Consider the following 12,239-nt stretch of genomic DNA (forward strand, 5'->3'; position numbering starts at 1 on the left):
CCCAGCGGGTTGGACGACAGGAAAAGCGGAAGCACTCAGAGACGGGAGCCGGGACGTCCAAATTCCATGTGGGTTTACAGAGAGGCTTGGGAAGATAAAACCCCTGAAACTCTTCACCTCGCGAGGCCGCAGGAGACAGAGGCAGAGGCAGAGGCTCTGAAGACAGTATTTATTGGCTCCTTAGAAATCAGTCAGTTACAACTGTACAGAGGGCCCACAGCTTCCTCGGGCCGCCCTTCCTTACCAACTCCCGCCCCATGGCGCCCAGTGGCCACGGAAAAAGCAGCTTCTTGTGGGCACAGAGACTCCTTTGGGATTCACAGTAACCAGAAACAAAAACGGAAATAAATTAAGTAATATGGGGGGGGGAGGGTAGTAATAGGGAGTCATGTTCCCTAAGTCAGTGCATGAAGGGGGGACCCAGAGACTGGAGCTGGGCTCCCTACAAGCTCCCTCTCGGCAGAGGGAGTGTGCTGGGCCCTGAATGTAGAGATGTGCTTCACACCTGGCCTAAATCAAAGCCTGTCTACGTGCTCCTCCTGCCAGGAAAGCACCTGTACATGCCGGAAGTCACTGGAATGAGGTGGAGGCAGTCGTCATTCGAGAGTCCTGGGCTTGAGGCCCGGTGTGCTTGGAGTAGTGGTATCACCCCTTATTCCACCCGTACCAGCAGGGCATAGAGGAGTGTGGCTCCCTTCTCCTTAGTGACCCACTCAAGTTCCGATGGGCTGAAGTGCTGGTCAGGAAGTTCTCTGAGGGCCGCAGAGGGAGGGCCAGGAGTGTAGGAGCCAGGGCGCACACACACCTGAAAGGCCACCTGAGCCTGGTGTGTCCGCTGGGATTTTGGGTCCCGGAATCTGATAGGCAAGCAGAAACAAAAGGGCTTCTAAGGCCCAAATGACTGCTGATTCTGCTCCCCCCCCACCCAGTCCTTGCTATTTTCTGGGAAACACTGTCACCGTGGTGGCTTAGGACCAACTATTTTGTGTGTGTAGCACTCTCTTCCCCAGTCCTGCTCAGCTAACTCCCTCACAGCCCTCTTCATGTGTTATTTACCCTGGGTTTATCTATCTTACATCTTCCCAAAAGCTCCAACTGCACTGCTCGGCTACTCCACCCACCTTGTGAGAAAGTGTAGGGTCTCCCTATATAAGGAAGGAGAACCTTAAACTTCTGATTCACTGGCCATGTCTCCTTGTGTTAGGACTCCAGGAATTTGTTGCAATGGCCAAGCAGTTTATGCAGTGCAAGGGATCAAACACAGCAACTGGTGCAGGATAGTCTGAAAGACTTGGTACAGGAAAGCAGGCACACAGATGCACTCATCTAATCCACACTCAGCATGTGTGGAAACAGGAGTCAAGTGTTCAAGGCCAGCTTCAAACACAAACCAAAAATGAGTTTGACGATAACTTGGACTACTTGACATCCTGTTTTAAGAAAAAAACAAGAGGGGCTGGAAAGACGGCTGTTCTTCAAGAGGTCCTGAGTTCAATTCCCAGCACCCACATGGTGGCTCAACCATCTGTAATGGGATCCGATGCCCTGTGGCGGCCCATGCCTTTAATCCCAGCACTTGGTCTACAGAGTGAATTCTAGGACAGCCAGGGCTACACAGAGAAGGTGTGTGTGTGTGTGTGTGTGTGTGTGTGTGTGTGTTAGGGGGAGGGGGGAGGAGCAACCAGCAACAAGCCAGGGTGGGAAAAGGGGTGTGGTGGGAATCCTAAGCACTCAAAAGTCCCTGGGACCCTGCGGACCTGAGCCCCGTGCTCTCCTACATGTGCTCTCCCACAAGTACTCACTGCACTTTGGAGGCCAGGGTCTCTGCCCCAGCGTACTGAAGGGAAGGAGAGAGCAGCACTGGAGGGGGCTGCTCCTCCCGGGGAGGTGCACAGTTCTCACCAGGCTCTTCAAATCCCACCCCAGGCTCTCCCTTCAAGGGTCGGCAGCTCAGGATGGAGGTAGTACCTGTGAAGAGACCTGGGTGAGGGGAGCCCTGTGACTCCTCCTAGGACCCCTAGGCCCAGCCTCCTCCATGATACCTGCGCCCAGCTCCCCTCGGTCCAGCACCCTCCGTACAACAGCTACACTGCTTCCATGATATGCCATGTGCCACTTCTTTGTTAGTGTACCAGCTTCCAGATGGGGATTCACCCTAAAGGGACAAATCAAACAGACAAGTCAAAGGTTAGTGGCTCAAGATCATCCCCCACACAAAGAGTGCTATCATCTTGGGTCTCTTCCTTTCTCAGGGAAAATAGCCCAGAGGAAAATACACGCCTGTGGCCCATACATACCTAAGATTGAACCTGCACCATCCAAAAGGCAGGGCATATTCCCGGGGAGGCTCTCCTCGACGCCTATGGGCCTCATCTCCTCGCAACTTTCGGCAAGATTCACAGTAGCATAAGCTACGTTTCGGTGGAGGCATGAAATAATCTTCTGTGGGACAATGATTGACAAGCTTGGTGAGCCGGTCCTGGGTCTTAACCATAGCACTCCCCTCCAAGCAGTGTCCAGAGCCATGGGACTGAGGCAGGCTCTGGAGGGTTAGGACTGACCAGGAAGCAACAGCAGTTCTTGGAAGCGGGAGCAAAGGGCGTGGTACTCGCAGCTCTTTAAAGGGCTAGCAGCAGGCGGTGGACCCCAGCACACACTCTCCTTGATACCTGGAAGAGCAGGGGAGGAAGTCATAGGAGCTGGGCTGGGGAGTACTGGATGGGGCACTGGCGAGCAGACACGGGCAGGATACCATCCCTTTGGGCTAGCGCACCGTCTACCATATCAGCTTTTTCCATGTCCCCTTGGGTTCCAGCAATCTTCCCACTGGTAGTCCCTGGGTCAGGGCTCACAATTGTCACCTGCAGAGCAAAGTAGTCAGCCACCGACTGACAGGTCCCCAGTTCCCTTTGTGGAGCAGACGTTTCCAGGGCCCCGGGACTCCCTTTTCCTCTTCTCTGTTGCCACTAACCTGCTCACACTGTCCATAGAGGTCCACAAGTGCGTGGCACGGCTGGGGCACATCTGGAACAGCTACCCCTTGATCCACCCCATTGATGTGGAGATGGAGCCCTCCAGAGGAATCTAGTCGCAGTCCCAGAATGGTGCCTTCAGGGCAGGTGTCAAGGTTTGGCCCAAACTTCTCACAGATCTGAGAGGAAAGACCTACTGTCTTCAGCTGTCAGCCCCTCCCCACCATACCAGCAGCCATCCTGCCCGCGCTCTCTCCAGTTGCCAGTCCCTAAGCTTTGCCTGTGTCTGTGCCCACTGCCTAGGCTTTATTCCCATGTCATTTACCTAGAATCCCCCTTTTTACTTCCAACTTTAACATTCTCAAGGACAGGAGCACAGGAGGAAGCAATAGGCCAAAGGTTGTCCAGGTAATGACATGCACGTGTCCCTTTGGGCCAGCTCCTCTCCATTTAGAGCTTTGGGTCACTTCATTCTTCCTGGCTCCCTCCTCACCTTCAGACCATTGTGGAAGACACCACGGCCCCGCAGGAGCCAGGCTGCCCGTTTAAGGGCACAAGCAGAGGCAGGGAAGTTAAGCCTCTCAGGTGGGCAGGTGATAACTCCCAGAACAAGAGAAGATGTCCACTGTCGGTTCAGGAAGTCTATTCGCACCTGCATGAGAAGGAACAATTCTATATGCACAGCTTACAAACAAAGGCCACCCACCTACCCAAGGCAATCTCTGTACCAGTGTGTGACCTACCTGACACACTACCCCTTCTTTTTTTGTTTTTTCCCGAGACAGGGTTTCTCTGTGTAGTCCTGGCTGACCTGGAACTCACTCTGTAGACCAGGCTGGCCTTGAACTCAGAAATCCTCCTGCCTCTGCCTCCCAAGTGCTGGGATTACAGACGTGCGCCACCACCGCCCAGCCACACTACCCCTTCTTAATGTTGTAGAGAGCAGAAACTATCAACTCAGATATCTCCCTCCGTTTCTCCTGCTGCTAGGAACAGAACCCAAGTCCTTGTACATACCAAACAAATGTTCTTTTGTTTTTGTTTTTGAGACAGGGTTTCTCTGTGTAGTCTTGGCTGTCCTGGAACTCACTCTGTAGACCAGGCTGGCCTCGAACTCAGAAATCTGCCTGCCTCTGCCTCCCAAGTGCTGGGATTACAGGCCGTGCGCCACCACGCCCAGCCCAAACAAATGTTCTATGCTGAACCACACCCCCAACAAACATTCTTTCTCTTTGAGCCTAGGTCTGTTCCTAAAAACTCCCTTCAACTGGCTTCTGATCTTTTGTTTTGTTTTTCGTGGCATTTCTCTTCATAGCCCTGGCTGTCCTAGAACTCACTATGTATACCAGGCTGGCCTCGAACTCATAAAGATCTGCCTGCCTGTTTCCAAGTGCTGGGATTAAAGGCGTGTGCCACCACCGCCCAGATGAGCTGGCTAACTCCTTACCTATCTTTTCATTTGCAGCAGAAAGGGCCTCTCACCCTGGAGTAGTAATGAGCTAGGCAGGAAGAAAGGCACACCTGAACAAGCATATGGGGCACCAGGGGCTGACTGATGACGACGATGCCCTGGTTGTAGCTGGCCACCCGAGTGGCTGTGCGGTTCCCGTTGGATAAGAGGATATTCTTCCCATGGTTCTCCAGGAATTCAAGGGCTATGGGCATAATCCCCACTTCATTCTGAACCTGGTGTGGAAATACAAACTGAGCTGCACAGGATATCAATAGCAGGTTTTACCCACCACACTAGAGTGCACACAGAGTTCAACTATGAACCCTGCTGGTCTGGGAGATAGATCCCACTACCCTGGCGACTGGTAGCCTAGCAACCCAGCAGGCCTTGCTGCAGCCTTACTCTCAGTCCATGCTCCTCGCCCTCATCATCTTCCTCGCCCTCACTACCAGTGTCTGAGCTGGGAGAAGGTGGCTGGGTGCCTTCTGGTTCCTCCAGTCTTGTGGAGCTGACAATGGCCACACTGCGTACTGGCCCGTATAGATCCAACACAGCCCACACGTTCTGGGAACAGAGATGAAGGAAGTAAGTCAGAAATCAGAACAAGAACTCCAACCAACTAGTCCCTCCCCAAACCCAAAGAAGCTCTTCGCTCTACCTTGGCAATGCCGGTAGCAGCAGGCCCCATATCTTCTCCATCAACTAAGATGTGCATTGTGTCATCTGCACACCGACGAATGCCCACACGGCTTCCCACCTAGATCCAAGGTTCAACAAAGATGGCAGCTCAGCGAGCTGTCTCTCCTCTCACTCCCAGCCCCCACTGCCTGCTCCAGGGCCAGGTGCTTCACCCCTAGTCTCTCGAGGTTCCGGCCATAGTTCATCCTTTGGAGGTGCCCATCACGCCTCACTTCACAGCTGGACACCATCCAGGTGGTCTTTGTCCGGAGTTCAGGCAAGGAAGGAGGCAGCCCCGGACCACTGCCTGCTCCAGGCCCCATGTCCTCCGGCGCAAGTGTAGTCAGCCCCAGCCGGAGGGAGCCTGCCCACTTCTCGTCTAGCTCTTCCACTTTCACCTGTGAGAAAGCAAACATTGGTGGCCCTGTCTGACCAGCTGGTAAACCCCTTCGCTCCCCACAGCCCACCTCAAAAACTTCTTCAGCCTTGAGCTCCTTGGTGCTGAAAACGAGGCCGTGTGCATAGCCAGCCACACGGACGGCCCGTGTGCCATCCTCCTCCAGAGTGACATTCTTGCCACAAGTGCTATGGAATCGATGAGCTACACCCGCCACTGTGGATAGATGTTTGGAAAAGGGGTAGGATTAGGGTGACTACCTTGATGAGCTGCTGGTCAAACTTTTAGATGAAAGCTAAGGCCCCATTTGCCATGACTCAGTAAGACCTCTGGACACCTTTCACCACAGCAAGACCCAAGACCTAAGACTCCGGGAGTCAGGGAAATTATGAGACTCTGTGTCTTAGATATAAGTACCCCCTGCTCAAAAAACAGACTGAGCACTTGCCACCGAGTCTTTTCCCTCCTTAAACATGTACCTGGGGAATGCAAGGGGAAGGACTTCTCAGTGGCAGTGTTGCTGGTTGCCAGGCTGTTGTCCATGGGGCCGGTAGCATTGGTGATAGACACTTGGACACACTGGCCATAGAGATCCACTACTGCATACACGTCTGTGTAGGAAAGAAGGCATCAGAAGCCTGAGGTCCTGACCGATCTGAGCAGGGGGGGGCAGGCTGGAAGCCAGAGCAGTCACCTTTACCCGGAGGCAAGCCTGAGCAGGCAGCGCCTTGGTCCTGTCCGTTAATGAAGTAGTGCAGATCACCCTTGGCGGTTCGCATCATGCCAATGCGCGCACCTGTGCCCAGCGCATCCAGGTCACACCCATAGTTGTTACGCATCGTATTGCCATCTTGCATGATAGCTGTACCACTGAGAAGACAGGAGGAAGGATTTAGCTTCACTGATTGGCCCTTATACAGTCTCTTCCTGTCAAAACCTTTCCAGTGCTATGGATAGGTCTGTCTCCTCTGCCCCTGGAATCCCAACAGAGAAAAGCAGGAACTGCTCCGTGGGCTACTTGTGAACTCCCAGAGCCAAGGAGAAAGGGGATTAGGTCCCAGAGTCTTCCAGTGCCGATAGCCACCACAGGACCAAACCAAGCTTAGTTGTCTGATACTACCAAGCGCCACCCATCCCTGCCAAGCTGGATTCAAGGGTAGACAGCCCAACCTCAGCATCCACGTATCATAGTCAATGTCTGTCATGGTGTTGGGAAATTCTAGGTCTTCCGGCCGAATAGCAGTAACTCCTGGGAGAAAGCAGAAGGTGAGAAATGACTCCCAGGACACAGGCGTCTGGTACCCGACAACACCTGAGCAGGGCCCCTCACCAGCTTCGATGGAGCCTGACCATCGGTCTACCATCTTCTGAATGACAATTTCAAACAGCTCTCCATCGCGCAGGGCTCTGTTAGGGAGAGTGGGGATCACTAAGGTCCTAGGTAAGTAGGCGGTGGGACAGTAGACACAAGAGTCTAAAGACTGACCGGTTGGAAATGACAATGGCATCATTGAACTCGCTGCGACAGTTATGGCGGAGAGCGGTGCGGCCACCATTAGTGATGACCGCGTTACTGCCGTGCAGCTGGTGGAAGCGCAGGTCGGAGCCCCCGGCTGCTGAGGATGGAGAGCTGGGAGACAGCTGGTTGTTTCCTTCAGGGAGTGGTTCTGAGACTGGAGGCACCTCTGCATTAGTAGATGCCACTCAGTAAGTCTCTAGGTGTCTTTAAGCATTCCTGGCCACCCTAACCCTGTGCCCCAGCCTTGCCGGGCCCTCACCCACGTCATCCACAATAGTAGCCTGGGCAGCCTGGCCGTAGAGATCAACAACAGCATAGACACCCGGGGGGACATTCCAGGCAGCAGGGCCCTGAGTCATTCCATTGACGAAGAAGTGGAGCGTTCCATCCTCCCGCCGCACCACGCCCACTGTGTCCCCTGCCTTGGAAGAAGTGGGGCTGGAGTGAGGAGTCAGGCAGAGCTCCTGTCTAAGACGGCCCTGCATCTACCCAGCCTTCCTGACTCCCAAATACTATCCAGTCAATATGTCTGCTCTCTCACCTTGAGGCGGTCCAGGTTGTGTCCATATTCATCTAGAATGGTTGTCCCATTGTGCATGACCCCATTCCCAGTCATCATCCAGGTCCCTGTAGGGACAGAAGGGGCAGAAGATGAGGAATGAGGGACAAACCATTACCCTGAAGCAGCTTCCTCTCTGGGACCCTAAATTATCCCTGCCCTTCTTGGGAGCTCACCAGAGCGTAAATTGGTCATAGTAGAGGGCAGCTGGAGGTAGGCAGGGTTGTGGGTAGTGACGCCAATCTCAATGGAGCCGGCCCATTTGTCCACCATCTTGTCAATGCGCACCTGGAACACCTCTCCATCCCGGAGGGCTCTGCTGCTCAGAACCACGCCATGATTGAAGTCATCAGTGGCACTGAGAACACAGCAAGTGGGGACTCAGCTCTCAACACCCTGAGTGTGTCAAGGCTTAAACCAGCAATATTAGTCCAATACCCACTGCCCCAAGACAACCAGACCTCTTGCCTCCGGAAGTCTCCACCTTTCTGTCCAGGACGTCCCATACCAGACACCCTCCCATGTTCCCACCTCAGTGCCCCACACCCTACTAGGGCATCCCTGCAGGTGTCTCCCCATCCCATGGGTCATACTGGGGTCTCAGGGCGGTGCGTCCCTCGTGGGTGATAGCCGCCTTCTGGCCACAGTTGGGATGGAAGAGCAGGCGTTCAGGTTCCGCCTGGGCTGCAGGGGCAGCACGACGAAGAGCACCCTCAGGGGACAGAGCCCTCAGGATGGCATTGTTGCGGCGAAGACGGTCACTGTGGTTGTTATTATGGACTATGGTCACTTTCACCGCCATCCCATATAAGTCGACTACACCATACACAACTGGTGGTGTCAATGGAGTGGCTACGCCTGAAGCACGGCAGAATGGAAGAAGAGTCAGAGGAAGAGCAGGCGTCACAAAGCAGGGTGAGCTATGACCCACTGGTGGCCCTGAACCAGCAGTCTTTCTTGTGTGTCTCCTTACCCTGATCAATGCCATTAATGAAGAAGTGCAGGGCAGAGTTGGACTTCCTCGTGAGGCCAATATGGTCACCCTCCTAACCAAAGAAGAAAGACCCTAGTCTGGAATTCAGCCACACTCAGGCTCAGGATCCAGCAGTCCTGGGCACTTTCTACCATTTACTGAACAAGTTCACGGAAGACCACTCTTGGTCAGGGGCTGGGTCCCTTCTCTCCAGACACAACAATTCCACATTTCCCAAATGCCCAATGTAAAGTAGGTACTAAAAATTAAACTATTTTTAAAACAATTTTCCCTCTAAAATCCCAACCTACTTAGTGCTATTGGGTCTAGAGATAACACTCACTGATAGAGTACTTGCCAAACACGTCTGAGACCCAAGGTTCTGTTCCCAGCACCAAAGGGAAAAGGGCACTACTAACAAGTACATCTCAGATTCTGTCAGACAACCTTGCCTTCTCGGAAGCCTCATGGAGAAAGGGACGTGTTCTTGGTTCCAGGGAATACTGCCTAGCGACCCCGCTGCCCTGGACTGGCCCAAACCACTGTGCTCCGCACTGACCTGCAGTTCGTCCAGACTGAACTCACAGTACTCCCGGCGAGTACCCTTGCCGTTGGTCAGGATCCCACAACCACTCATCATGATGGTGCCTGAGAAAGACGAATACCCAGTTAGGGAAACGCTGTCTGGGTCTCATCAACTCCAAGCCTCTGTACCTACCCCTACCCATAGCTGGTACCTGACTGCAGGTTGGTCATGGTGGCTGGGTACTCCAGGCTATTAGGATTGTGGGTGGTGACACCAATCTCGATGGAACCAGACCACTTGTCAACGAGCTTGTCAATACGGATCTGGGATTAAAGGAGAGCAGACAGGTCCAGGAAATACAACAACAGAAGGCAGGTGCCTCACACCCTTGGTTCTTCACCAACCAGTCACTGGCATCTTGCCATCAAGGATCAATCTCTACGTTTAATTCCAAATCTTTGGCAGGAAGCTCAGCCAGACTCCAGGATTCTACATACCTCAAACATTTCATTATCCCGGAGCGGGCGGTTGGTCATGACAACCCCATTGTTGAATTCATCCAGGGGCCTCCGGCGCTCAGCCGTCTTATTATTGTTGCTGAGTTTGATAAGGGTTCCACACTTCTCATGAAAGAGCAGGGCGTCGTTGGACGTGAGGATGGGAGAGGTGGCCAGTCCGCTGGATGCCAGTCCATCCCCTGCTGGTGGGGAGCTCAGGTTCACATTAAGGAGGCCCCCATTGTAGGCAGACAGGATGGCACTGCTCACCGCCTCTGACAGCTCCATGCTGGCAAAGTCTGCAGCAGCAAGAACAAGGAAGTGAGGACGAAGCTTTCCCCTCAGTCAGCTGGGACCCTCTCCTCCCTACCCATCTCAAACCCCACCCATGTCCACATCACTACCCAGTCCCCTTCCCTGGGCTTCCCCGAAGCCCTCACCATTATGTGAATCAAGGCTGTTAGGAAACGTCTCCGGCCGTGCCTGCGCTGGGGACACCATGAAGGCTAAGGACCAGGTAGGATGGGAGGGGAGTAAGGGTTCAGCCCGTGCTCCAGGGCCCAGTCAGGAGACATCTCCTCTAACCCCTGTATTCCCCTATAATAGGCTCTGGGCTCGATGGCCCCTCCCCTCCCCCAGCTGACTTGTGACTGCTTTTGCCCCATTCCTTCAGCCAAACCTCATGTTTCCCCGAAGCTGTGTCTCACCTTCATCCACAGAGGTCCCCTGTTCCGACAGGGCAGAATGTTCTGGAGGGGCCAAGGGTTCAAGGGGAGGTGTGGGGACAGGAGCAGGAGGGCTGCAGCCGGGCTCGGGGGCCAGCACAGTGATCTGGGTGCACTTGCCGTAAAGGTCCACAACAGCCCAGACACGAGCAGGCAGGCCTGTGGCCGCCACACCACAATCCCGCCCGTTCACCCAGAGCCGGAGCTCCCCAGTGGCTGTGCGTTCCACACCCACACGGTCCCCTTCGACAAGCTGGTCCAGGTCCTGGCCATATTCCTCCAGCACCGAGCGCCCGTCCCGCAGCACTGAGCAGCCTGATACTACCCAGGAGCCTCCCTTCAGCCCAGTGGCACTGCTCGGGAAGTCCAGCACACTGGGGTCCAGAGCCGTCACTCCAATCTCAATGGAGCCACTCCAGGAGTTGACCTAGGAGAGGGTGGTGGACAGAGTTTCAGTATGGAATCCCATCACCGGAAGCCACATTCCAGAGCACTGTATCCCTCTCACTCTCACCTGAGGTCACTGACATAAACACACAAATAACTTTTTGGACCCAGCCTCCATAACTATCTGGACCCACTGGCTCTCAGCATCTATGCGCTGTGTCTGCTGCCAAGGGTTTTACTACATCACCTCTTTACCCACCGACCAAGCTGGTTAAGGGCCCTGGGTTTAACCTGACTTCCTCTGATTTCCCAGCCTCTGTGGCGCATCAGCCACATGCTTCTTAGGTCCACATAGCTAGCACTCCATCACTCATTCTCAACATCAATCCTCTAGTCGGGTAAGGCTCCACCCACAGTCATTCTCTTCTCTTTCCAAATTCATTTTGGAGTCAAGCAAGTCACCTACACTTCCTTTGTCGCATGTCTCATCTGTCCTTCTGGTTTGGGGCGTTTGTCAACAGTTTTTGCTTTTTATTATGTCTCTACTCTCCCATCACGTCTCGGTCACCTATCTTCCATCCCTAAGAGACTGTGCGAGATGTGTCCACTAGCCATTCTAATAAGTGGGCCCTGTATCCCTGTCCTGCTGCTGGGTCCTGAGGAAACTCGTGCTCCTTCAGAATGAACGTGTCTGCTCCACGTCCTTGTCCTTTCTCTTCTCGGGTGCACTAGAGTGTGCCGGCTCTCTCGGTACCTGGAGACTTGGTTGGAGATGCAGACTTTCCGGCAGTTCTACTGCTTCTCCCTCTCGTCCCCTCCCACTCCCCTCCACACCTCGTTTCCGCGGCCCCAGCTTTGCACCTTGCGGTCGATGCGGACGGTGAAGACGCGTCCATCGCGCAAGGGTTCTCGGCTCAGCACCAGCCCGTGGTTAAACTCTTGGCCCGGCTGCTGCCGCCGCGCTGTGCGCCCACAGGCCGACAGGCTTACCAAGCGCCCAGTGCGCGGGTGCAGCTCCCCACCACTGCCGAGACCCCCGCTGGACCCCAGTCCTGGTCCGCTGCTGCCAGGGCCCCCACCCCCGCCTGGCCCCGGCCCCGGCCCGGGGCCTGCCCCAGAGCCCCCACTCCCACCCGACCCCGCCGCCATCGCCGCTGATACCGCGGCCGCGCGACAGCCGCGCTTGGCGGCACCGTGGCAACCGCGGCGGACAGACGCCCTGGGGGAATACGGCCGGGGGCAGGGGACTGATACGCTTTACGGCACTGAAGCATCCAGAGCTAAGGAACCAAGGTCTATCACGAGGGGAACGGAAGGACGACGGGGTCGGGGGGACTTGCTTTACGGCACACGGGACAGCAGAGGCTATGAGAGACTGGAAGATTTGGGCTGCTTTTGCGACAGTGAATGGAAGAAACGCCCGCCGCAGGCGTATTTGCGACGAAGGCGTGCTAGCGCCCAGATACACTTTGCGACGTCGCCCGGCGCGGAGGACCCAACCCTTGTTGGGAAAAGCGACCTAATAAAGCGTTCGCCCTAACACAAGGCGGCCT

The 12,239-nt window shown here is 54.8% G+C and overlaps 1 protein-coding gene across 7 annotated transcripts; it reads right to left on the reverse strand.

Moving 5' to 3' along the window:
- Positions 1-155: 155 nt before the first annotated feature.
- Neurl4 (neuralized E3 ubiquitin protein ligase 4) lies at positions 156-11,988 on the reverse strand. 7 transcript variants are annotated; one of them, XR_007979762.1, is made up of 30 exons: positions 11,548-11,988; positions 10,282-10,726; positions 10,015-10,080; positions 9,575-9,873; positions 9,289-9,400; positions 9,111-9,199; positions 8,552-8,624; positions 8,172-8,436; positions 7,755-7,936; positions 7,561-7,646; positions 7,279-7,441; positions 6,987-7,185; positions 6,831-6,907; positions 6,671-6,749; positions 6,195-6,370; positions 5,980-6,111; positions 5,571-5,716; positions 5,277-5,501; positions 5,084-5,182; positions 4,828-4,989; positions 4,494-4,658; positions 3,466-3,624; positions 2,972-3,151; positions 2,774-2,861; positions 2,562-2,669; positions 2,298-2,442; positions 2,043-2,155; positions 1,803-1,968; positions 1,122-1,430; positions 773-857 (listed from the first exon to the last, which is right to left on the reverse strand). XR_007979762.1 is itself a non-coding variant. In XM_052195174.1 (29 exons), exons 1-29 carry the CDS (start codon positions 11,833-11,835, stop codon positions 646-648), a joined length of 4,716 nt encoding a protein of 1,571 aa, XP_052051134.1. In that variant the 5' UTR covers positions 11,836-11,987; the 3' UTR covers positions 156-645. The 7 variants fall into 7 exon arrangements, 6 of the variants coding, with proteins under 6 accessions (XP_052051134.1, XP_052051135.1, XP_052051132.1 ...); XM_052195174.1 differs by lacking the exon at positions 1,122-1,430 and having other exon boundaries at positions 156-886; positions 6,987-7,173; positions 11,548-11,987; XM_052195175.1 differs by lacking the exon at positions 1,122-1,430 and having other exon boundaries at positions 156-886; positions 10,015-10,062; positions 11,548-11,986.
- Between the last annotated feature and the right edge of the window lie 251 nt (positions 11,989-12,239).

Source organism: Apodemus sylvaticus, chromosome 10 (assembly GCF_947179515.1).
Source record: "Apodemus sylvaticus chromosome 10, mApoSyl1.1, whole genome shotgun sequence".
Taxonomy (NCBI): domain Eukaryota; kingdom Metazoa; phylum Chordata; class Mammalia; order Rodentia; family Muridae; genus Apodemus; species Apodemus sylvaticus.